The sequence below is a fragment of the Tenrec ecaudatus genome, chromosome 13 (genome assembly GCF_050624435.1).
Source record: "Tenrec ecaudatus isolate mTenEca1 chromosome 13, mTenEca1.hap1, whole genome shotgun sequence".
Lineage (NCBI taxonomy): Eukaryota > Metazoa > Chordata > Mammalia > Afrosoricida > Tenrecidae > Tenrec > Tenrec ecaudatus.
The window spans coordinates 12,617,212-12,644,989 of record NC_134542.1 but is presented as its reverse complement, the minus strand read 5'-3'; the positions used below and the strand labels follow the sequence as shown (position 1 = coordinate 12,644,989).

At 39.5% G+C, this 27,778-nt stretch overlaps 1 protein-coding gene across 1 annotated transcript in view; it reads left to right on the top strand.

Annotated features, from left to right (window-relative positions):
- Positions 1 to 23,646, top strand: part of NYAP2 (neuronal tyrosine-phosphorylated phosphoinositide-3-kinase adaptor 2) — a 292,811-nt gene extending 269,165 nt beyond the window's left edge. Inside the window, exon 6 of the mRNA XM_075528843.1 lies at positions 23,419 to 23,646. Coding sequence (XP_075384958.1) covers positions 23,419 to 23,646 — 228 coding nt within the window. The remainder of the gene's footprint in view (positions 1 to 23,418) is intronic.
- The last annotated feature ends 4,132 nt before the right edge of the window (positions 23,647 to 27,778 follow it).

The following is a 27,778-nucleotide window of genomic DNA, read 5'->3' as shown; positions in this document are numbered from 1 at the left end:
TTGAAAGGTTCTGACTCATACAAAAGAACACGCGCTTGCCTGGGTCTCTGTCACCTCGCAGTCATTGTCCTGGCAAAGCCCATGGCGGCAGCCTCTGCGTCCACCTATTTTGTTGAGAAACTTCTCCTCCCCTCTGGTTCTCTACCGTCCCAGAAACTTATGGGACAGTTTCCCTGTCCTATAGGTTCACGATGAGTCGGCATCGACACGATGGCAGCACGTGTGTTTTTATCTACGTTATCAAGTATGGTATCCTTCCTCAGGTGATAACTTGTCCAAATTTTCAGAACTAGGTAATCTCTAATAAAGTCTTTTATGAAAAATTTATCTTTGAAAAAGCTGTTTGGGGCAGGGAAGTGGGGGGGAATGAGGAGCTGACATCAAGGACTCAAGTAGAAAGAAAATGATGATGGCAGCGTAGGTACAAATGTGTGTGACACAACGGACGAATGCATGGGTTGTGATGACAGATGATGCTGTTTAACATGTTTGGTCCCTTATCACCCTCTTTCTGACAAGGATTGGGATTCAGCCTCTTCCTGCTCTATTTCACCCCACAGCCTCTCTCTCAGTTGGCTCTCCTGACAAACAGCGCAAGAAAAATGGGAGAGAACATTTGTGTATTTTTATTGAGAGGTGCTGTCAACTCAGTTTGGACTCAAGGGTCCCTGTGTACAACCGAAAGAAGCACAGCACAGCCTCTCCTGCACCATCTCACGATGGTGCTTCCGTCTGAGCTCATGGTTGCAGCCACTGTGTCAATGCATCTCATCACGGTTCTTTGTATTTCCCTGCCCCTCTGTTACCAAGAATAATTTCTTTTTTTCAGGGATTGGTCCTTCCTAATAACATACCCAAAGTCTGTGAGGAGACTGAGTCTCTTCACACACCCTTGCTTATGAGGAGCGTTCAGACTGTACTTCTTCCAAGACAGATTTATTGGTTCTTTTGGCATTCCGTGGCGCTTTCAATATTGTTCGCCAACACCACAATTCAAGTGCATCCATTTTTCTTCGGTCTTTCGTATTCAACATCCAGCCCTCATGCACGTAGGAGGCGCTTGCAAATATAATGGGGTGGGTCAGCTGCCCTTGGTCCTCAAAAGAGCATCCTTGCTTTCCAACCTGATGCAATGTGTTATTTGTGCACTTGACTGTGGCTTCATCGCACTGGCTGTGGACCCAAGCAAGAGTTCGCCTTAATTTTCCATTCTGATCCTGAGACTAGCCAGTAGACATTATAAGGTCTTTTGTGAACCCCGTGTGGGTGATCCTGCTGGAATATGGGAAATGCATCTGGAATCATTTTTATGCTGGAAGCTGTAGGGAATCCCAGGCCACACAACTACCATGGGAAAAACGAGATAGCAGTGGGATTGGTTGGCATCCCCACTTGGTTTTAATAAGTCTGGTAGTTATCAGTTGTCCCTAAACTCCCATACTCGCTTGTTTCCCTTCCATTCTTCTGGATTCCCGCTTATTTTTCCCAGCTGCATCTTATTTTTTAAGTGGTTGATAAACTTGACTCTTTTACAAGCTAGGGGGAAGAGAGTTTGGCAGTATCGTTTCTATGAAAGCATTGCTCTGCGGGGCTGTTCCCATGGTTTCTCCAGGCTTTAGAAACTGGCCCAGATCACACGTGAAAAGCTTTCTCTGTATTTCTAAAGGTAGTAGTCTTGGTTAAGATCAATCATCCTACTGTTTGATCAGCATGGTATCCTCCCGACAGGAGCTTCGTGCTCTTCAGAGAGAGTTGTAGGTAATGAAATCAGTAAGGCGGATGAGGCCATGAGGTCCCCGTGTTTCAACGACAGACTAAGTGAGTTAGACATAGTGCTGTTGACAATGGAAGACGATTGACATTTCTAGGCAGATAAGTGGCATGCTGACAGGAATCCTCTGGGAACAAAAATCTTATAGTGGATCTCCCCCCACCCCCTATTCTTTTTCTAATTCCATATTTCCTATCACTCTCCCCAGTATCACACCCCTGTGATCCTCCTTCCTCTCTCTGAAGGGCACAACCCGAGTGCAACATGATGAGAAAGGCCATATTTGCTTAAGAGTTAAGGTGTCCGGAGTAACTGCCCACTTCCAGTCAGCGTGCAAGGGATGCAGATCAACGTGGCTCCAACTTGGAATGAAAGGAAATTGATTCAGATGGTAGAGACTGGAAAGCATAGATTCCCCCTAATGCTTCAAACCAGAAACCAAACTCATGCCACTGAGTCAGTTCTGACTCACAGAGACCCTATTCAGGACAGGGTAGGACCACCCTGCAGATTTATATGACTCTTAACTGTTTACAGGAGTAGAAAGCCTCACCTTTCTCCTTTGGAGCAACTGGTAGTTTTGAACTGCTGACCTAGCATTTAGCAGCCCAATTTTTAACCATTCCACCACAGCTGGAAATGAGTACCTTTTCACATTCGTAGACTTGTGAGTATGGAGAAGATTTTTCTACCATTGTAAAAGCATGAGGGGGTTCAAAGCGTTTGTGAAAAATGATGTTATCTATTCTCTCCATTTTTCCACGAACTTCTTGATACCTTCTTGTATGTTACTCATGAAAAGAAAAATAGAAACTTTACCTGGGCATTGTAAGGACAAGGTTAAATGAGTCTAGTGAAACAAGCCTAATTATAGCAATTGGAGAACATTCAATTCCACGTTTATCTAATTACCTTCCAAGAAAAATTTAAAATCTAGGTTCTTTCTATAAAATTGGAAGTATGTCTTTTTAATATGTAAGCTGATGGTTTGTTCTAGTACATGGCCTCAGATATTTCAATCTCATGTGGTTCGTCTCCTCGAGAAATGGCAGTGTGACCTGGACTACTAACCTACGATTCACTAGGACCCCAACTAGAAGCATCAGAGGAGGGCTGGCCATCAGCATCTGCACAGATGAACCCAAACCAAACACCAAACCCAGTGCATTGAGGAGATTCCAACTCAGCGAAGACGCTATATTGGATTCAGAAACTGTAACTCCTAACAGGAGCAAACAGCTTCCTCTTTCTGTGGCTGAGCAGCTGGGGGTGGGGGTGGGGTTGAATCACCAACCATGGGGTTAACAGGCCATTGTTTAAGTCACAGCGCTCCCAAGGTTTCTGTCTTAAATAAAATTACAGCCAAGTAAACCCTATGGAGCAGTCGGATTATGTAACATTGTGTTACACAGTAGCTTGGAATTGACTCAATGGCCATGGGTTTGGTTGGTCTGATTGCCTGTTTTTTTTTCTAACCTGAGATCTGGAGAAGTCAAATATGCTTCCAGAGCTAGTAAATGGCAACCCCGGCTTTAGAATGAAGTTTCCATAAGAGACACCACACACTCCTATAACACAAGGTGGTTCAGAGGGGGCACGGTCTATTCACGGAGAGAAATTGTGCTTTAGAGGGATTTCCTCAGCTCCATGCAAAGTTATCCCATCACATCTTTGTAGAGCGATGTCGAGCTGCTCCACGGGCTTGCACAGTGATCCATCTTGACTGAAACAGACTGCACGCCACACATGGTTCTCCTTTGGAATGGCTAGTGGGATCCCACCATTGACCTTTCCATTAGCAGCCAGGCACTTTAGCTATTGCACCACTAGGCCTCCTATCTACCAAGTTAAAAGAACTAAAAATGATGCTTGGCTTTCCTAGCCATGATGATTAAAGTATGTTTCTTAAGGATTAGCGTATTCTCCTTGCCCGTGAACCTCCTGTTACCAGCGAGATAAAACAAATGTTTTATCTGCCTAATTTGTCTGTGGTCAAGTCTCTGTACACTATTAAAAACCAGTATTGTATAATGAAATTAAATTTGAAATTAAATTAATGCTAATGTGATTAAAATAATATACTTAAGTGGAAAACATCAATACATTGGCTGTAATTGAATTTTTTCTTGGAACCGTATTTGTTCCTTCAGGGAATGTCTCTTTAAGGATTTCTTAGAGTATAACTGTCTTGCCCATTTAAACACATGTAAATTAACTCTGAAACCTGCTAAGAGGGGATATTTAAAATAAAACATATTACAAGCAATTAGCTTAATCAATTAACAAGAGAAATTATATCTTTTAGAATTGTTAAGTTTAATTGCTAAGAATCCTTGGCCAATTAATGCAGGGGAAATAGATCACAATTTTTCAGAGTCAATTTTGCTTCCCAATGGTAGAGTCTTTATAATTATAAAATACTAAAAATTAAAACTAGAGACACAGTTGCATGTTATTTATTTTTTAAGGTTATGCTCTGGTCTTACAGACATATATTTCTTAAGTTTAAACCTGAAAAGGCTCATGTTCATTTTGATATATGAGTGTAGTATATCATGCATCACTAATATTGCACATCTTGCAAAACTTTATGAAAATGCTAAGACGTAAGCAACATTGTAAGCAATGTTGTAAGCCAACTTTAGACCCTTAAGAGTTGGATCACAGATAACTGCTTTCTTATGTGGCATGAGCATTATTTCTCAGTGTTATTCTATTGTTTGCAATCTTATACAAAATAAGCCACTGTGCTCTAGGCATGGGTCTGCAGAAGCAAATGCCACCTCACACTCGACCTGGGTGGACTGTGAGGTATTCGATGGAACCATGTCCTAGACATATTTCATCGCAGTCTTTCACCTTAACTCAGGGCTAAAGCATATGCACGGGCCAATTTTCACTTTTCAGACTCTTTTATAAAATTATATTTATTTATTTTGGATAGGTAAGCTGTTGGTTTGTTTTTGTTACATGGCCTCAATGATTTAAATAGCATGAAGTTCGTCTCCTACAAAGATGGCACAGTTACTACCATCTTATTTTGGCTATTCACTGTTATACTTCATCTTATGATATGAAAACAAAATGTACTTTAATATGAATATTACCTGCTTTCAGGTTTGCACATATTGAATTCCATTGTACTGTAGACTTCAACAACAATAAGACACTTGTGAAACACCAGCTTCCTATGATTAGCATCATCTTTCTGTGGTGGAGAGAGTCAAAGAACAAGAAAACCCTGGATGAGATGGATTGATTGACAGAGTGACTGTAAGGCCCTACTCACACATGGCAATGGTTGTGAGACCAGGGCAGGAGCATATCCCTATCTGTTTGGTGTGGGGTGGCTGCTTAATAACATATGATATGATATAATATGATATGATATAATGCAACAGCAACTAATATAATGGCTTCTAATAACAATCAGAGAGCCTTTCCCCCTGATAAAGCCATATGCCTGGTTCTTTCATCTAAGATCAACACTGTGTAGCAGCTCAACTTTCAGTGCAACTCAGTCAAACGATGTCAGCCTCTCACCATGCCAGTGAAAATACTTGAACATGGAGATGCGTAAGAATGGGTGGGAGGATCACTGTATTCATCTGCTACCACGACATGGAGGAAAGGAGTGTTTATTGAGATACATTTTAATTGTGGCTGATATCTTTAAAAGAGAAATTCCTTCAAAGGGACATCCTTTGATGAAGGACCCAGTGCAGATAATGTGTACTCAACACACAAGTACTATATGGTGGCATGACTAGTGATTAATGAATTTGGAGGTGAGATGAGACTGAACTCTTCATATATACTGGGAAGGAATTGCTGTTCTTGCAACTTATTTGGACAATTTTTATCATTCACCACTTGGGCACAACCCCTATCAAGATGTTCCCCGCATTAAATGTTTTAGAAACCACTTGTTTAAGAAGGAAGCAGCGAGGGAGACAAGGCAACAGAAGAACAGGAAAAAAAATTGATTGTGATTCAATATTGGGATATTAAAAATAATCGCAAATATTCTGAAGTTTTCTGAATATGTTCTTCTGGGGGAGGGCAGGACATTGTGCTGAGGCAGTTGTAGTTGTTGTTGGGTACTCTGAGTCGGTTGTAACTCACGGCGACCCAGCACTCAGCAGCACACACCATCGCTCAGCAATGCACCCTTCTTTTTGGTGAAGCCACTGGTAAAACGATCTTGTTGAGGGTCTTGCACATTTTCGCTGAATGTCTACTCTACCAATCATGATGTCATCATCTTCCAGGGTCTGGCGTCTCTTGACATCTAAAAAGCAATGGACAGGGAGTCCACAGTGGGAGTCATTGTGAGCTATAGAATTGATAATCCCTCCCACACTCAAGATGCAACATCCCATTTTCCATGGAGTCGGTTCTGATTCCTGGAGGTTCCATGTGCGACAAAGGAGAACTGTGCTCTGCAGGGTTCTCAGTGGCCAATGTTTCAGAAATCGGTCTCTGGGACTTTCTTCCTCGGTCCCTCTAGGCGACTTAAACCCTCCACCAGTTAGTGAGCAGCTCAGCACTTAAATATTGGGAGATAGCTCTCAAATCCTTCAACAGCAAATTCATCATTTTACCTTAATATGCTCTGTCCTGCCATTGGCTGAGGAAAGGCAAGGTCAGCTCACAGTTTTGGTTTGTCATCGTGGGCCACTTGTACTATAATTAGCTGTGATACAGTTGCTATCATCATAAGGGTATGGATTTGGGATTTGGTACATTTCATGCTGAATTTCAATTCTAAGCTTTCCACTTATCAAGCATCTGGTGCTATATGCATTATGTGAGCTAAGTTTGAAACACCCTACAGAATGCTTGAATGATGCCTTACACATAATGTATCATGCTTTTTTAATCATTGTTACACTGATGATGCCCTTACAACTTAGATGGTGGTAGTCCCGCGTGGAATATTGATTATCATATTTCACACTGAACATCATTTGAACATTTTATAAAATCACCACAATAGGTTTTACTAGTAAAATGTGAGATTTTAGTTGCAAGCCATTGTTGTTTTTTTTTATAACATGGTTACAGCATACATCCCAGCAGTCAAATTTTTATAAATATGTGTTTAAATAAAATGATATTTAGAAACATAGGATAAGTATCTTATATGTGTGTATATGTGAATGCACATCACACTTGTTTTAATTATGAAAGTGTGATATGCATTCACATGTACACACATATAAATGTGCACACACATATTTAAATAAATGATATATATTTACATCAATCTTTATATGTATACCTGTTATGTCTATATATGTAGATATATAAATGTCTGTATATGGTTTTTTGTTTGTGCATAAATATGATAGGCTACTAAATCACTTTTTAAACCAAATTTCCTTTTCTTTTAATTAGATGTAAAAGTTCTTTGAAGCATAATTTAAAAGGTTTTCTTAAGTGAAATGCTTTAGAAGTGTTTGCCATAATTCATTGCACCCAGAAAACTTCATCTCCCAAATATGCCTCCCTTAGAGCAGGCAATGAAATGTTAGCAACGCTTTTGGAAAAGATTGTTTAAAGATGTATGTGTATTCCTGTGGGTTTGCATTTCAAGAAGACAATGAATGTCTTTGCCAGGGTGGCTTTGAAGAGTGAGCACATGGCTTTTGTTAGGTAGATGTTACTTTCCTCAGAGTAGAAATGATATGGTGTTCCAAGGACTGAAATTTTCATACTAGCGATTACCCCTGAAATTAAATTAGAGACTGAAAGTACTCAGATAATTTGAAATACCACTTACCCGTTAGGATAGATTAAATGTGCTGGAACAATTGAATAAATATTCTGAAATAAATAGAAGCAGGTTCTCCTCTACAGAAGTAGGAAATAAAACCCTTCCCTTCATTTGTTTACCATTCACTGTTCTTCTGTAGCATATTTTCACTTCCTACGTGAAAAGTTTTATAACAAGAAAGAGCACAAGCAAATTAAGTTAGAAATGGATTAAAGAGTGGAACACAGCCTTAAAAGAAGAAAAACAGATAAAGAATTGTGCTCACAGATTATGAAAAGGGCAACTACTTTAAAGCATCTAGAATGAAAGGGAGTGAAAAAAAAATCCATGGCTGTGCACGGATATAAGTTACATGCAGTTGTCTGAAACAGATGTATGAAACTACATGACTGATACAAAGGGATTCGAAAGTTCATGGGCAAATTCTATCATCTTTTTACTTCATCATCCCACGCACTTTGTGAAGCGCCCTTGAACAATTCCAAATTTCAAACACAATTGTGCTGCATAAGTACTAAAAATTTACGCAAAACTATAAATCAGTAAGTAAAACACCACATCATTAAACACAAAATTGGGTGCTTGATCAACTCCTCTGCTATGAAATATCTGCACGCTAGTCAACCACATTCAGATGAACTTTGAAATCAAAAGGTAGTTTTAGGAACATATGACTAATGGACGGTTTTACTCAGGTGTTTTCTTGCTTGTTTGCTTTGGTAATGTAGCTCAACGCTTATAGAAATAGGTTCAGATAATCCCTCACACTGGTTATGGGATCAGTAACTAGTCAACCTTTCTGTAAGACAAACCAGACTTAAACTGCGGTGCGGGACTTGCCATAAGAGTGGTTTTCCTAAGGAAAGAATCATGGATATTGGAACAGGATTTATTTATAATATTTAACATATTTAATCCAAGTGAATGACAATAATAATAAGATGGCAAAATAAACCAACATATCCATAGTGAAGCATTTGTTTTCATTCTCATGTTTGGAAATAATACTGTAAACCATTCATATAATAATGCAAAATTACAAGGACATGAAACATTACATGGAATATCATCCAAAATTGAAACAAAACAAAAAGGAGTCTGTGTGGAAAAGTGTGTGTTGGAGTGACAGTATGTGCCAGGAAATAGACAACCTTTTTGTTGGGTGGTATTACACATGAATATGATTTTTTCCATACCTTGTACAAGCACAATAGCCACACATTGGTTTTTAGAGCAGAACCAATCAAATCCACCTCTGAAACTGGTTACACTGGACATATATTTCCAGGAAGCGTGTGCTGGCTAAAGTATTGAAGAGATGCTCTGTGGGTCTACAACTGGCTCCGGAAAGAGGAGAAAGTACAGGATCTCCGCTCTCCGGAAGTTCAGCATCTTGTGCAAAGTGTCTAATATTGTAATGTTCATAGCTTAGTTTCAGAGAGAGGTCAGTTAACTGCAGGGGGTAATGAATGGATGCAGAAATGCTAGTTTAGCAGCATTAGCGCATGGGCATCTGAGTGCCGAGAGGACCTCAGAATGGGTTCTCACCTGATTTCTCGGCGTTGGAAGTAGAACTTTACCTGGACAACAGCGACCAGGTGGAAGAGTTTCCAGAAGGAGGGATCAGCATAAGCTAAAGAAGTCAAGAATGAGCCTGTGGGTTTGTGTAACTTACAACGCACAAGATATGGCTGGGAGGTGAAGTAACTTATGGGGTAAAATACAGTAGCATGAAAGGATAATGTTGAATTGACTGTGAAGGACCTGTTTCATTGCCTTTTTTACCCCTCGCAGGTAAGAGAGAGCCAGTGAGTACTTTATAGTGCACGGTTGTGCAGCAACGTGGATGGAGAGATAGAAGTAGAAACTTGAAGAAAGTTTCTATGTTCCAAGAACTGACCCTCCCTTGAAAATACGATCAAAATGTGAAGATGAGATTTGAGACACATTCCTAAAATGCAACGAACTGCTTTTTTGGACCATTTCAGTATTGACATTGGGGGCAAATAGGAATGTGCAATGATGCAGGGTTTCTAGTTAGGTTGGATTTCATCTAATGGGAAGAACAGAAACGGATTTCAAGTGAGGATGGGATACTGATTAGGAAATGTTACCTTTTAAGAACCTGCTCGACATCCTGGGTTAGACATCTCCTGAAAATACAAACCTGCACCTTAGAATAGAGTTTGAGAGTGAAGCTTGAACCTGAGAAGTGACTGATATCAATGAAACGTTCAAACTAGGAATTTGGCTAAAATGTCAAAGACTTTGTTAAATCAAACCAAAAAGGAGAAATTTGGGGACACTACCTGGATTTAGAAGCTAGACTGAAGAATGGATATAGGGACATTGGAAACATGTAGATAGCAAAGCAAGATTTATGAAGCTAGAGAGTTTGTTTGAAAAGAATAGATTGTCAACACTTAACAACGTTCACATTTGTTAGGCTGACTATAGGCATAGTCAGTGGTAGGATTCAAATAATTCAACAACCGGCCACTGCCCTAATATTTTAAGTTTAAAAGAAAGAATGCATGCCTGGGACACTTCAGATGGGGTGTGTGCTCTTGCCGTTGGAAATGCAGTTCACTGTGCGTTCCTGTAAGGAGCTCTGGGTGGAGTAGTGGGCTAAACTTTGGGCTGCTAACATCTAGGTCAGTGATGCAAATCCACTCTCACTCCTCAGGAGAGAGAGACTTTCTCCTCCTGTAAAGATTGTACAGCTTCAGACACCCACAGGAGAGGTTCTATCCTGCCCTGCGGAGTTCCTCCGAGGCCGAATCAAGTCGATGGCAGTGAGTCTGTTTGTTAGTTCTATTCCTTTATTTAATTGAGTTTATGTGCAAAAATATCAGTTTTCTCTAGCAATGCCCCTAGAAGGATTCAGGTATGTTAAAATTAGGTTGATTTAGATTGTAATTTGGCCAAGTGGGCTTAATAAATTTCTGAAAATGGTCAAAAGAATGGAGGGGACTTTCAGAGCGCTGCCGACTTCACTCTGGTACCATGGGGTGAAGTGGAGTACGTGGCAGGAGGTTTCAGAGATGCTAGACCATACTGACTTCCTAATTAGTAGATTTCTAATATGAAAATGTAGGTGGGTAAGGCTCTGGAATACAATCAAAAGAAATCATGTTATATAATGTAAATAACTAGGAAGGTTTTCTATGGCATACATATTTTTTTCCTTTCCTAAATGGAAAACAGGGTTAGAAATGAATAGAGACAATCAAAAGAAACAAAATAAGAACATTGATCCAGCGATAACAACTGTTCCTTCTTGTATTTATACACACCTCACTTATCAATATGATTAGATTCTAAATGCCAATTCATTATGTGAGAATCAGCAGTATGCAATAGTGGAGGGCATATTAAATCACAAAATGCAGGATAACTATGTTATTAAGTAGCTGCTAAACGACATCATTACATAATTGCCAAACCACTGAGTATCATGGCCGAGCCAAGTTGACACATAACAGTCAAAGCCAATGTATGAATAAAGAAAAAGTCAGTAATTAAGGAGTAGGCTTATTTATGTATCCAATATTTTATTATAAAACATTTTATTTTGGCACACTTTATATATTTGGTTTATATATATATATATATTTAGCAAATATATATATATACATGCAGCACAAATATATTTATACATACATGTTACTTATTCTCTATATTTATCTGTTTCTATCTCTAAACACACACATATATATGCATAACATTTTACAAGCTGTCATTTTCTCCAACAAATTTCTCTTTTGGGTTCATTATTTCAATGTATCTTTTATGAGGCTTCTACATTGCACAGATACACGCTAAAGGACATATTTATAGCAGTATGTGCAGTCTATCATATGATAAGTACTTACTTAATTAAGAGCTAGCATTTTTCGAATGTTATCATGAACATTAGCTTGACAAGGGAAACTGCTTCAAGTTAAATGTACTAAAAGGTGGCAATTGTGAACTCATTAAATTGCCTTTCTTCCTTTACTTCAAGAAGCTCTCTCCAGAGTCCAAGCTGAAGAATGTTTGCGTCATCGGGACCAATACTCGATCCATCCTTGTTGTCTTTTTCTATAATCTGCACCTTTCTCAGTAGATTATTATTATGAGTGACTCATAGTAAAAACGGCATAGCATATGTATAGTATGAATGATGTAGAAGAACTTAGACTCACTCAAATTTAAATCATTGTGTCTTTAAAGTGTGCCAACATCATCTTTAGCATGATATCTGTGAGGTTAAGAATATTTCATGAAATTTTATGAAAGACCAAGGGGAGAAAAATCATCCAATTGAGATATTACAGTAATGTTGGACAATTCTGTTTCTTTTCTTGTTTTGTTAAATCAATCATTTTATTGGGGGATCTTACAATTCTTATAATAATCCATCATTCAATAGTAGTACATACACTTGTATATATATGTTGCCATCAACATTTGAAAACAATTTCATTCTACTTTGAGCCCTTGGTATCAGTTCCTCTTTTTTACCCTCCCTCCTACACCCTCCCTCCCTCCCATACCCTCACACCCTCGTGAATCCTTGATTAATTATTTATTATATTGTTATTTTGTGTCTTACACTGTCTGTTGTTTCCCTTTACCCACCTTTCTGTTATTCATCAATTTTACTTCTTGGCTCTACTTCATAGTAATGTACTTCCGACTTTGCTCTCAGGGTCGTATGAGTGGTGGAATGAGCTAGATGAGCTATGCCATAAATGATTTTCTGAAGAACAACATGACTTGTCTCCACAATGTCTCAACTGATGCCTTACTGTGTGTGTAGGCCTAGTGTGTGCGGGCAGAGACAGGGAAAAACTGGGTCTTGTGAGAAAGTATCTGTATCGTCAGTGCCTTGCATAACCTCTTAAGTCTTATAACCCCACCCCCCCACCCCCGTGTTTCTCAGAATATGCCACCCAGGTCACCCTTCTTCAACATCACCTGGGAGGTCTATTAAAATTGCAACTAACTGAGACCCATCCTCCTCTTCCTTGAGTCAAAATCTCTAAAGGTGATGCTTAAGAAGTTTCATTTCAACAAAAATCCCAGGGGACCCTGTATCTCACAGCTGAGGAACAACTAGTCCCTCACTCAATCTTAGTCAAAGGATCATAATTAAAGTCCAGCATGTGAGAGAGATCCTCTCAGCAGTGGGACACCTAGTGCAGGGTTAACAGGACCCTCAGGGCTTGACTTCAAGTCAGATGCATGCGGAATTCTCAAATTACAGGAAAGAGATTTTTTGTTGTTGTTGCTTTTTTTTAGTCTTGTGCAATTTAGAATATTGTTGGGTTCAACTAAGCCAAAATGGAATGAAATCATTCATTAAATCAAAGATATCAAAAACACCTTTCCTGAAAAAAGATAGCATTTATACTTGTAGCCATTCATCCATTTATGATTTCATGAATGTAATCATTTCAGGTACATTTGTTGCATACTTCCACTGTGCTCAGACTCAGGCTGTGAGGACTAACAACAGACTCCCTCCCTTCAGCGTGCTCACAGTCTGCTAATTGTCCACTTTGTTGTAGAAGGAGGTAATCACTTACCAGCCTATCAAACGACCAGTGATCTCGATCTTTCTCTCTCTCTCTCTCTCTCTCTCTCTCTCTCTCTCTCTCTCTCTCTCTCTCTCTCTCTCTCTGCCATTGAGTTGATTCCAATCATAGTGACATTATAGGACAGAGTAGAACTTCCTCTCCAAGACTCTTTACCAGAGTAGAAATCCTCATCTATTTCCTGCAGAGCAGCTGGTGGTTTCAAGCTGCTGACCTTGTGATCAGCAATTCAACATGTAACCGACTATGCCACCAGGGAGCCAGACTACTGCTAGGTAGCAATTATTTTCACTTTACACTCGAAGAAACATGGTCTCAGTGAGATTCAGTGACTCACCCCAGATCCCCCAACTAATAAATGGTAAAAACAGGTCATCTTACCCATGCCTAAGTTCTTTCTGATATATTAGACTATCTTTGAGAACAGAGAAAATTTTAAAAACAGGATCATGGCAATGAACGATGTGTAGTTTATTATTGGGTCCAGGAATAAACTATAACTTTCTGGGTCTAGCATGGCAGTTGAGACCAACCTCCATCCCCTGAACATAACTTGTCACCAAACATCTTGCTTAAAGGACATTGTTATCAATCTGGTGGTTACTTGTTTTCCTTATTTGGCATGCAGAGAATATGAGTCCCAAACTCGCTTTTCCTTGAGAGTTATGGTAATTTAGGACATAATAGTTTCATAATCTTTAAATCTCTGAGGATAAATTTTACATAATTCATCATGTAAGCAAGCACTTAGAAACCCAAATCAATTTCCATTGAGTCTATTTCAACTCCTCATGATCCCCTGCACAGAGTAGAACTACCCCACAGGGTTTCCAAGGCTGTACATTCTCACAGAAGACATCTTCCTCCCTCAGTTAGGCTGGTGGATTCAATCCAAGACTGTGCACTGCAATTACGAGCCTTTACTTCCTCAATGGAGCTGAGCCAAAGGACCAGGAGTGATGTGCAGGGTCTGAGAGAGATGCCTTAAGTTACCAGTTACTCTCTTTAGCCACTGTGATTCAAGGGCACCTTAAACAAACAAAAATGTGTAAAATCAAATGTGTATACGACTTAACATACCAACCGGTGATGTGTTTGATTACATGCTTAGTGATTAATCAGAGACTGTGCAGGGAGATTTTCACAGCTAGTAAAAAGGTTAGGATTTAACATCATGTATATTTGGATACTGTCTTATAAGGTATTCTGAAACCAGGACATTTCTCATTTAACCAATATATCTATAGCGCAAGAATAGCTTTAGACATGTGGAAATGCAAAGAAAATAAGCAAACAAAATAAAACAAAAACACCACTGCAGTGCCAGTTCAGGTGTAAATTCATCTAGTAATTATTATTATTCTTTAATTTAAAATTTTAGTAATTATTTAATATAACACAGACTCCAAGGGAACATTGCTGATAAGTGGAAAAAGACCACAAGGAGCAATTAAAAAACACCTGATTTTAAAAATCAGTAATTTTTGAATTAAAATAAGTGCAGGCAAAGAACTACAGACAAAGCTAAGGATATAGTGAAAGCTGTTTCATAGTTTAAATAATATAATATACAAAAATATAAACTAGAGGCATTTGATTAAATATCCTTAATTATCATAATATTTCAGGAAAGTAAGCCAGAGAAACATATTGGACAACATCACAGGACCAGGATCAAGTTCAGGCCAATGAGACTGAAAAGTTCCTAAACTTTTCAATATTTCATACTTATCTTATGTGTTAAATTAGATGAATTCTGACATGCACAGAGTGTGAAATCAGATTTATTTAGTTCAGAATCATCTTTCTAGGTTTTGTACTTTCTCAAATTGAAGAGACCGTGCAGGAGTGCATGGGAAGCAGAGTGAATTGTTTGATGCACCTTTTACGTTTCGAACGCACACAGTTGTAGGATGAGTCACTTCCAGGACTTCCAAATTATCAGTTATACTATGACAGAGACAAAGAGCGTGACTTGGCCATTCAAGTAAAATAGATTCTTGTGTAGGCCATGGACAAATAATCCGGGCCTATTAGCTAAGGATTTTTATTAGTGAATATGCACAAAATGTAGATCTTTAAAACTCTTCTATCTCCCAGCTAAGTCAATTTAAAAATATTTATTCAGGGTTTAATATGAGTCAACTAAAAGACAGTGGGTTTTATGCATAAGAAAAGTTGATGCCCACATTTCAAAATATCAGGGGGAAAAGAAAAATAAACTGAAATTAGAGGAGACATTTTTTTCCCAAAGAAACCTTTATATTAAGTTAGGATGGACATGCCCAACAGCCAGAGAACCATTAAAGAGTTGCTATTGTATCTCTTACCTAACTCTTCTAATCCACCTTGCCTCCCTGTCCTATAAGTCATTTCAATGACCCTTCAGAATTGATAGATAATCTGCATGATGATGGGGTTTGTTATGAAAGTCAACAGGTTACTATTTGGGTGAGATATGCTCAGGATACAGTTGTTCGGTCAGGGCATGTGACAAAGATTGTCTAGGACAGCTAATCAATGCCTTAGGCCAAAGACATTCAGCTCAAGGTCTGTGGGTCAGCAAACCCAGCTCCCCCAAATTAAGTGCCCGGAAGCACCCCCATTCTAGTAAACTACAACCTGAAATCACTAAGCTCCAGCTTTTTGGGTCCACAAGTCTAGCTCTCTAACTTAAGTGCCCAGAGGCACTTCATTCCGTAAACCTCCTGCCCCAAAGCACCGAGCTCTGCTTGCTCAGGGCAGTGCGTAGTCCACAGTACTGCCTAGTGCTCTGCCTGCTGGTTCTGCTGCGGCTCCACTGTCGCTCTTCTTGTCTCCTGGATTGAGGGGGTTCGATTCTCAGGGATGTTCGGGTCTGGAGGGCAAACCCCACTCCTGACTCTTGCTGTTGGCGAAATTCCACCACGTGTTGCTCAAATAGCTCATGTTCTACCCAGCAGGATGGCACTTGGACCTGAGTGCTCGCAGATTCTCCCTCCACCTGCCCTAACCAGACCCGCAGGGGTAGGTCTGTGGTAGGAGCTACAGAGACTGGACCTAGAAGAACCACCGTGAATAATTCATACACACTGACATTTAAATTTTATATAATCTCTATCATTACATGTTTTTGCCAACTATTTAAAAATATAAAAACCTGTCTTATCTCATAAGCTGTACAAAAGTCAGTGGGCTGATCTAAAAGGGAAGCAACTGAGCCCCCATGAAGAAGCACACCAGCCTGTGTGATCACGCGGTGTCCACGGGATCAGGTAGAAAGCATCAGAAGATCCAAAACAAATAATTATATTGATGCGAACAAGGGGGATTGGAGTGGAGACCCAAAGCCCATCATCTCTGGTCAATCCGACATCCCATCACAGAAGGGTCGATCACAAGGAAGAGGTGATTCAGCCAGAGGGCGGTATAGCATCAATTGAAGTTCTTGAATGCTTCCTAACTCCTAGTATCATGACCTCAGTTCTACCTTACAAATCCTGCTAGAAGGGAGTATGTACATTGGCACAGATAAGAGCACTTGATACATGGAACCCAGCACAGATAAAGCCCTCAGGAAGAGTAGTGGGAGTAACAACACCATGAGGAGAGGAGGAGAGGGGGAGTGAGAGAAAGGGGGAACCAATCACAAGAAAATGTAGCACACACACACACACACACACACACACACAAAGGGACAAATAATAGAAATATGGGTGAAGGGAGACAGCAGATGGTGTAAGGTACAAAATAACAATAATGATATATAAAAGATGTGATTGATCAAGGAATTATGAGGTTATGAGGGTTGGAGGGTGGGGGAGATGGGGGGGGAGGAAGAAGAGCTGCTACCAAGGGCTCTAGTAGAAAAAAATATTTGGAAAATGATGATAGCAACGTATGTACAAGTATCCTTGAAACAATTTAATTATGGATTGTGTAAAGATCTGTAAGAAAAAAAAGATCTGTAAGAGCCCTCAATAAACTGATTAATTAAAAAATAAAGATAAAAAATCAGTGGGCTCTATTTGGCTCCTGGGTTTCAGTTTTCTAATCCCTGTGGTGGTGTATGATCTCAAACACCAATATTAAAAAGCTATGATGTTTACACGTTTATTTTTTTTACCTACAATGTATCAGTAAAAAGACAAACACAAACTACCATATCGATGGTAGAAGAAGGCCATGTTTAACATGAACAAAAGCATCTCCCTCTGCCGTCTACATGAAGGCAGTTGGTTTGGTTTGGGTTTGGTATCTATAAATTATGTACCAATATACATCCGGTTGTTTATTTGAAGTACATACCAGATGTTCCAAGAAGTTTTAGGACTTTTTCGCATCACATAAGTATCAGGATCCCAATCAAGTCATTTAACTCTTTCTATGACATTACACATTGTCCTTCTAAAGATTGCAAAAGATACAATCATGACAAGAATGCTCAAAGAAGGTGACCCCCTCATTTGCTATTTTAAAAATTATTAGAATCATTTTAGATTTAAAGAAAATAGGCAACAAGTACACAGAGTTTCTATCTACCTCCTTTATCCCCCATGCTGTCATCTTAGAGCGCTATGAACCATTGCTAGTACAGTGTCATTAACTAAAATCTATACTTTACTTAGATTGCCTAAGTTTGTACCATCAGGAACCCTAGTGATAGCATGGGTATGTGTGAGCTGCCAACTGCAAGGTCAGCAGTTCAAAACCACCAGCCGCTCCACAGGAGAAAAAGCGGGCTTTCTACTTCTGCAAACATTTAACCTCCCAGAAACTCACATGAGTGTTTCTACTCCATCCTACAGAGAGTCTCAATGAATTGGGATGGACTCGATGGTTGCAGGGTTATTTATTTATTTTTCTTCCTTTGTCTTTAAGTTTGGATTTGATTTCCTTTTTCGGTGTAATTCCCCCCTCTAGGACCACAGTTATCAGATGGGGTCTTTGTTGTCTCCCTAGACACCATTATGTTGTGTCAGTTCCACAGACTTGCATAGTTTCAATAACCAGGGCCATTTTGAGGAAGACGGTTTTGATATTCAATGGCCTGTCTCTCAGTGTGGGTGTATCTAGTGTTTTCTCTCAGTTAGACAGAAGTTATGGGTTTGGGGAAGGAAACCTGATAAGTAAGGTGCCATTCTGAAGACATTGTGTCAAGGACACACACTAGTGTTATCAACACAACAATTTATTACCATTGATCACTAGTTAATCCAGCTTCTCTACTGTGAAGTTACTCACCCGATCCTGCCCATATTGTACTCTTTGCAGTGCATGTAGCCACAACTCCTTATGGAAGAGCTTCATTTGATTTTATCTTTATGAATTTATGAACTAAGAGTGTGGACTCTTTGGAATCATGTTCATATGGAAATTATTGTTTATGCCAATTGAATAATTATATGTCCATCAGTGTTTGGCAATTATCTTACAATCATATTTCAGTGTGTGCTTGCCTGCTTCCTGTATATATTTATTTTCTTTAGTGTATAAATAGTCATTTGGATTAAAGGTAGGAAATAAAGCTATTCAATTAACATTAAACAAAAGGATTTTCATTTCTCCTTTGGGGGTCAGTTACAAATTAGTTGTAATGACTGATTCCAAAGCTGTTTCAAACCATCGATAATTTTAAAGTATGTATTAATCTATTAATCAAATGTATCTTTAATACGTAATACAATGTGGTCTGTATGTGCATGAGATATAATGAGCTTGAAATATATCAGTGACACTGTTTTTGAAGGAGTTCAGGGAAATCATTACTACCTTGAAGTCACATGCTCTGATCCACATTCTAAAATTTTAAAGGGCATTAAATAATAGTTCAATGTTTGTGTGGCTACGTTAGTAAAACACCAATAGAGAAATGAACTCTGAGAATTGCCCGCCATAAAAATGATTGAAGCTGTGCTATTTATATTGAAGCGCGTAGAGTCCTGGAAGGCTTTACTAAGACGAAAATGATCTAGAGTGTGTCTTAGGAAGTAACAGAAATGTCCAGTGGTGGTGACTTCTTTTCAATTAATGGAAATTTCACTGAGATCTTTGACTCTGTTCTACATGTTGGGGCGACTGAGAAAGATGCAATTTGGAGTCTGTCCTCTGAAAGTTCTGTGTTATAAATTCCATTCTGAACAGTTTATAGCCATTCAATAAATGAGCTTCTATTTTCACCAAAATAGAGTTACTGTATCTTTATTACATGAATGATCAGGTTATAAAATATTACAGCTCTTTGGAAAACATGTAGAGACACTTAGGCAACTTTGTGGTGAGACACCAACCTGTTAAATTATCCCATTAAACAGGAACACCATTGAAAAGGTGAATGTCAGTGGTGAAGAGCATGGGTAGGGGCTAGTAGACACGTAACAGCATAAAATAGACCATCCTTCCAAGTGTCTCCATATAAAGGTTGACACATAAAATATACTTCCCTAGGAGTATTATCCCTGGCTGTGTAGAGGTTACACATTTTGTGATCCACAAGGTCAGCAGTTAGAAACCAGCAGTGGATTTGAGGGAGGAAGATTGGGCTAAAGAGTAACAGTCTCAGAGACTCCCAGGGACAGTCTCACCCCGTCCTACAGGGCCTCGCTGTGTTGGCGGTAGCTCGTTGGCAATGAGTTTGAGGAATCCATCCTCTGAGTTCCAAATCCACGACATCACTTTATTGCTCAATCATTGATAAGCAAGTGTTTAATCTACTTGCTCAGAACCATAAATATACTCGCCTTTCTGAGTAGCATCTGGAAATGTCAGCACTTACAAAAGTAATGACCGTTATAATTCCTGAATAATATTCAGGAGATAAATCATGAGGTAGCAGGAAGAATATCAACTTTGTAGTCAGACAGGCCATGTGCATTACTGGCTAGCTGAAGCTTTGACCTAGTTCCCCAAACTTCCCAAGCCTCAGTTTTTAACTTGTACCCTATAGATAAACCCAATATTGTTGTCTAGCCATGGGGATTTAAGATAATGTACGTATGTCTCATTGTACCTGCTGGCAGAAATTCTGCTTGCAGAAACTACTAGATAACTAGATATTTTAATAACAGGTTGGTCATGCTTTACTCCTCTTAAAATGATTATACTTTCATTATCCCATTTAAAACTAAATAATTCACTGACTTATAACTATCAATTCAGTCATTCCTATAAATAAAAAAGAAGCTGAGAAATTGGTAAAAATTTGACACAGCCAAGATTTGAATCCTCATTTTCCAGCTCCAGGTACTGTCCACTCCTTAAGCGACTTGGAATAATGAAATGTCAATAATTTCCTTTTCATCTGAAATCACCAGCTTGGCATTATGCAGAATATTAATGCTTGACATTTGAGCTTCCTCTTCTATACATTTGGGTTATTTCTTCGATTCTTTTAAGAACATCGAGTAGCTAATGCAAACGAAAGAAGTGATTGAATAAATAAAAGGTCTCAGCAGCAGGCAGGCCTGCAGAAGCCATCATCCTATAATGAAATGCATGACACCTGCAGTTGGAAAACTAAAGGGGTATTTGGCATTTCTGAAATGGAAGGAACTGAAGATGCACGTCAAGGCTTGGGTTGCAAAACTGAAGGATTTTATGGGCAAAATGAAAAGAAGAAGAAGGACTTGGAAAACATCAAAAGGAGATGGAGTTTGTAGAAGATCAAGGACCGATGGTATCAAGAAAGAAACCCATAATGAGTGACAAAAAACCAGGCCAGGAACTGACAGAATACTAGTTGGAATGTTTCCACTGAAGCTGGATGCTCTCGCTCATCTATGCCAAGAACTGTGATGACGGCTACCTGGCAGACTGACTAGGAGAGGTCCATGTATGTGTTTATTCCAGTGAAAGGTGATCCAACAAAATGTGGAAAGTGTTGAATAATATCATTAAAAGCACATGGAAGTAAAGTGTTGCTGCTTCTATGAAGAAACCGGAGTGTATGAAGAAGAATATGACATTAGGGTTGGAGGAAGACCTTGTAATGAACTAGAATGTACAGATGTTGTCACCTAACTTGTGGAAAGCAGAGAGGACTTGAAGCATTTACCAATGAACAATAAAGACTACTGCCTACCGTCTACATTCCACCTCAACACTCAGAAAACAACAATCCTCACAACTAGACCACTGGACAAAAAGCTCATGCGACAGTATTAAAAATTTCATTTTCTTTGGATATATAATCATTGTTCTTAGAAGCAGCAGTCAAGACATCAATTGATGTACTCCACTGGGCAAGCCTGTTACAAAAGTTATTGTTTAAATACTAAAAAGCAACGATGTCACCTGCAGTTATTTTTAATCACTTCATATTCATGTGAAAGCTGGAAAATGTATAAGGAATACCATAGAGCAGCAGTTCTCAACCTGTGGGTTGTGACCCCTGTGGGGGGGTTGAATGACCTTTTCACAGGGGTTGCCCAATTCATAACAGTAGCAAAATTTTGGTTATGAAATAGCGACAAAAATAATTGTATGGTTGGGGGACTGCATGGAAGGGTCGCAGCATCAGGGAGGTTGAGAACCACGGCCATAGAGCAACCGATGCCGTCAAATTGTGTTAGCAAAGAGTATTTAATAAACCAGAAACTGCTAGACAAACAGCTACATCAGTCTTCAATGAAGCTCTTCCAGAATGCTCCTCAGAAGTGAGGAGGGCAAGACTTTCTCTCACAGATTTGGGCATGTTTTCAAGAGGAACCAGTCCCTAGAGAATGACCTCATGCTTCTTAAAGCAAGGGTCAGTGACAAACAAAAACCAAAAAAGAGTAAAGAGATCTCAATGAGAAGGGTTGATTTAGTGCTATACCGATGGGATTGAACATAGCAGCGAAGATGACGGCAGCACAGGGCCGGACGGAGGTTTCCTTCTGTTGTATGTAGGGTCTCTATGAATCCGAACTACATTAAGGGCATCCGACAACATCACCAACAATCCTTCACCATCCTGTATACACTTTGGGAAGGAATCCTGGTGGTACGTATTTTAAGTGCTTAACTGCTAACTGAAAGGCTGACAATTCAAATCCACCCAGTGGACCTATGAGAGAAAGAGCTGCCAATCCGCATCTGTATAGATTAGAGTCCAGAAAACTCTCCTGGGCAGTTTGATTCTGTCATGTGAGGTCATAACAGAGTCAAAAATCAAGTCAACAGCACCTAGCAACCATGAGCACATAGTCACTGAGAGACAGAATCGTGTGGTTGGCAAAGGCTTGATTGTTGGAGCTGGAATGAGCTGAATCTTGACTCTGCCATCTTAAGGTTTGTGACTTTGGGTGAGAGATGAAATCTCTCCACGACTCATTTGATTCACCTTGACCACGGGGTTAATGGATCATACATCAGAGGGTTTTGTAGGGAAAAAATGTCCATTAAACAGCACGGGCACCGGGAGTAGCCATTGCATGACTGCTTATACTAAAGTTTCCTTAAAATAGTGACATAAATTCAGTCCCACAAAGCGAGCTATTTTAACTGTTAAGACAACAGAGGAGACATCCTTCATCAATTAAGTAGGAGCCTTTCCCTTGAGGGATCAGGGCCCCATCACATTGCTAAAGCTTGTGAACAGACAGACTCACTCCTCCGGCCCTGCTTGAAAGAACAGTAGTCATTGCACCACATGTACCTGAGCATAGCGCTTACCTGTCCAGTAATGTATGCATGCATGTCAGTATGAATTCTTAACTCTTTGTATAACTTACACATCTGCTTAGGCATCCAAAAGTACAGCGAAGATGTCCTTGCAGAAGCACTTTACACTGCGAAATGCATTCTGGTAGGAAAAGTTATTAAATCATCCCACACTCTATTCACCAAGCCTAAACGATTAAGAACATTTCTGAAAATGAGAGGGTTCACTAAAAATCTTTAAACATATCCAATTCGTATTCAACCACACTGGAAAGTAATGATAAAAACTGTACTTGGGCATCTCGAGTCCCCTCAGACAATGCAGGCAATCTGCAAGTCATGGACAGATAGCTGGCAAATTCTTTATATGGGTTATATATTTAAAAAGCCCGTGTTTCTATATCCTGAACTTTTAGAACATATTAGAAAGTTATTCATGCCCCAATTCTTGTTAAATGTGATCGCAGTGTTTATTTTTAATGTATGTGTAAAGCTTATTTATAGCTCCTATGTTTCCTTTTTTTAACTTTGTAGAAATTTATTTTTCCATTTATTTCACGCATTCTTAATGGAGAGAGAAAAGTATGTGACTGCTCTCTAGCACACTGAATACATTTGCTTTCCTTCCATTTCCCCCTTTGTATTCACTCTTTCTGTTTTGCCAGGTGGCATGCATGCCGTGGTTTCATGGCGACCATACAATGCTTGAGATGATTGAGAAAAAGCGTTGCTTGTGCAAGGAAATAAAGGCTAGACAGAAAACGGAAAAGGGCCTTTGCAAACAAGATAGCATGCCCATCCTACCCAGCTGGAAGAAGAACCCAGGCGCAAAGAAGTACAGCCCTCCCCCCTACTCCAAACAGCAAACCGTGTTTTGGGACACCGCCATCTGATCCAGGACCCAGCAGGGAACTAAGTCCACGAGAGCACACCGCTTAACACGCACAGGAAGGTCCTCTTCAGCCCTGCGGACTTCGCTGTGCCATCCTTCTCTGTTGAGCAGGATGCCGGAGCTGCCCTGCAGAGCCCACGGCGCTGTGCCTCCTCTTTGCAAGGTCAAAATCAATGTCTATTTCCTTGCAGTGAAGGCACCCTAATTTATTCCGGATTATTTTGAATCCAGAAGATATTAACCTGTAGATATTTTAATCGCATTTATGGGTGACATCCGAAGTGACACACATGATTACACATATATGAACTACAGAAATATCAAGAGTTTTACTATATAATATAATTTCGGTATGAACTGATTTGTTAGCTCTTTTATATGTCATCCCCTGATGCCTTTTATTATTATTTATGGAGATTTTTTTGTATTGGACATGTGTGGTTTTTTTGGCCTGCATTTGTCTTCTCTACAAGAGTTCACAAGTATAAATCATGCTTGACCATGTGATATTTGAATTATTCTGGTGCTAGTAATGTACAAGTTGAATATCAGATTCATTCAGAGCATCTCTTGATTTTGGAGGTTTTTGAAGGCTTCACAGGAAATGAGTAAAAATGAGATGCGTAATGTGGACATCCACATGACCTTGACACCTGTTTTTCAACAACATTGGATTTTTAAGAATATCCCTTCTATATGCTCTTATTTATACTAAGTGGTGTGTAGTAAGAGTCCAGAAAAAGCTTTTAGGCCATACTGGGACAACCCAGCAGGAAACATTTCCTTGTTAAACATGGAGGTGGTGGAGACAGGTGTTTTTGCATTATTGGCATGATTGGAGGAGACCAGGGTTCACTGTGACGGTGGGAAAACAAGGAGTCAGAGGTTAAGAGCGTGCCTGCTTTCAAGAAGGTGGGACAGAGCCGTTGTTATTACTGCAGTCACCATTGTGAGCGACTTTTTATGTCTGTGTCTGTTTTCCCCTTCCTGAAAGCTGAGGAATACACAGTCAAGCAAATAGGTTTATATATTTTAATACACTACATGTAAATCTTTCTCAAAATTTAGGACCACTCACGGAAGGGTAGTTTTTGTCGATTGTTCAAACCAGTTGTCACCGTTGTTTTGGGGTCATAATCTTCTGTGCATGACCATCCGACTCCTTTTCATTGACTAAGACACCATGACCAAAGAATTATGACCACTTCATTTCATTCATTTTGTTTCAAAGAAGAAACAGGACATGCAGGGGATGGGGAATAGGGTGGAAACGATTTTAGGTGGTGGTGGGATGAATTTAAGTTAAAAATCATATATATATATATATATCTTTTAATAGTAACTTGTTAGTTGACTATTAATATTGCCACGAGAGAGTTAAAGGGAAACTATCACCTATATTTTGTATATTGAAATGACTATTTATGCTTCCTACTATTGACAGTATGTGGTTCCTCTTTAACAATCCCTTTAGTATTATATTTCTGAAAGAACAGGTATGTGTTTGAAGTTCTTGTCGTGGTGGTTTTCCTTCTAAGGGTATTAGCAGCAGTAGTACAGTGCTGCTCAATAAGACCAAATATCACAGAATTTAGGAGATTTTTGTAATCTATATTGTTAAAAAGAGAATCTAGTAATGCTTTATCAGTAATAGTTCCTTCCAAGCCTTTGAAATGTTATAAAATAGTGTTTAATATTTTATAGTTGATGTCTATTTTGATGTCCAATAAGGAGGGAAAAGGTAAATTGGGAGCATGTGTATTTGTTGTGTGTGTGTGTGTGTGCGCACTTGTGGACACAAGAATGAATGAGCACACAGTGGGAGGATTATAAACATAAAACACTGAAATGTTAGGATATGCTTAATGGAGGTGGTAAAAAAGAAGGAGAAGCAGAAGCAGTATCACCAAGTACAGGGAATCAGGGCAGGATCTTAAGCAGCTCAAACAAATCCTGCCTCCAGGTTTCACCAGTAATAGACAATGTTTGAAATCCAAGGACTTATGGTGCACACATTGCAAAGCAGTGGAAATGTGTCCAGAGTGACTCAAAATTGAAACAATCGTGTTTATATCCCAAGATATTCTCTTGATTTAAGTCATGAAGACCACAGCTATTAAGTTGATCAATCAGACAGAAGGCAAGAATTCTTTGCATCATTTTTAAATTTTAGTTTGGCACATACATATTCCATCTTAAGATGTATCGTTAGATCACCATTCTCTATGGGAAGATGCAGATGAGACTTTTCAGATGTTGATCACTCCCGTGTACCTGGGAATTCAAAAAAGAGTATATTAACCACTTGTTGAAAGGACAGAGAAATACTAAATCGGTTTGTGTGGTATCCACTCATTTCCATTAGTTTTGCCAAATCTGTACTGTGGCCAGGTTCATGAGCGGCTTTTTCAGACATACTACTTCATCCTTTGAAATCTGACCTCAGGTAGCCATTTCATTTAATTGTCCCAAACCCCACCATCCATGGAAAGAAAAGGAAAGATCCAGAAAATCACTTTGTTGTTATTTGACTCCAGAAACGTTATTCTGTGTCTACATTTCCATCCACGTGGTTTCGTTTCTGTGGCAGTGGGCATTCTGTCGTTGATGTCCTCTATGCTCATAGGTTCTCCATGTGGAGAAGAAGAGCTATCCAGACAGAGAGAGACATAGCTGGCTGTCGACAATCAGAGCACTTCAGTGTAGGAATTTGGTTAGTTGATAAGAAGATTCCCTTAAGAGCTGGAAGAGTCTGGGGCATGCTAAAGCTAAGAATGTAGCCGTCCCGAAGAACAAACCAGCAGCAGGGCTCATACGTACCCAAAATAATGTTTTCACAGCAAAGTGTACAGACACAGGACCCAGGTGCTTTTTCAGGGGGAATACTCTTTCTAGGAGAAGAAATGGACTTCTCTAGAACTCATGAAAAAGTGAAGCTCAATCCTGGGACAGTTCTCCTGTGTCCTGTGGGGCTGGTGTTTTTCCTGCTCAGTGACCCACAAAAGCAGTCTGTGATGAGGGACAGCTCGCCCTTGCAATGTAACAGAGTGGACGCGCAACCCCAAACACAGAAGCCAGTTACTTCTGAGACAGAATGTTAGCCTTTTAAATAAACACCGAGCCCTTTCCCCCATGTGTACACTACTGTAGCAAGTTTGGAGTAAAAAGCGCTCTGTTTAAGTGCTAACCAAGGTTCATGCTCATCCACATGAAACAGTCGGGTAAGTAAAACAAAATAAAGCATTAAGTATGGAAAATATGGTTTAAAAATATGTACCCAATCAAACACTTAGCAGTTCTCCTTTGCAATGTTACTTTGAAAAAACCATGACATGACATAGCGCCTCAGATTGAGATCTCCAAATAAAGGTTCCTTTGAATTCTGCTAGGGAGTTGAGGAACCATTTTCCTACTGGGTTTTGCCCAACTCAGCCTTTGTGGTGTAGTGGTTACCCATTGGACTGTGAACCACATGGTCGGCAGTTCAAAACCACCATCAGCACCTCAGGAAAAGACTGGCCTTTCTACTCCAGTCAAACAGTGACAGGCTCAGAAGTCCACAGGGAGTCACTGTGAGCCAACATTGACTGAATGGGAGTGAGTTTGAAGCTGGTTTGTTTGTATTAACATACCGAGTTTGTCTGCTTCTTGTAAGCTACTTTCCTGAGCCAGGAAATCAAACTAACCACTTCTATTGGATTATTGCTTGAAGCATTTAATAAGACATTAAAGCAACACAGAGGCATACTACTTTAAGACTACTGATACGTAAAGTAAATCAGTTCCCTGAAATAGCGAAGAGTCTGTAAGTTAATTCACGTTACTTGTGAAGTTAAGAAAATTTGTGAGATTTCAACAGAAGGATCAGTTGTGGCACAATGGTTACAGAGCTCAGCTGCTAAGCTGAGGACCAACAGTTCTATCCTGCCAGAGACTCCACAGGAGAACAGACTTTGAAATCTACATCCTATAAGCTTACAGTGAGAAAACTTTATAGGACAGCTCTGCTATGTCCTACAGGGTTATTTGCATTCCTAATCAATGACACAACAGCAATCTGTGAAGAGAGAGTTCACCCTTGCAAAGTAATAGAAATAGAACTGGAATAGCATCCAACAGTCCTTTGCTTCCTG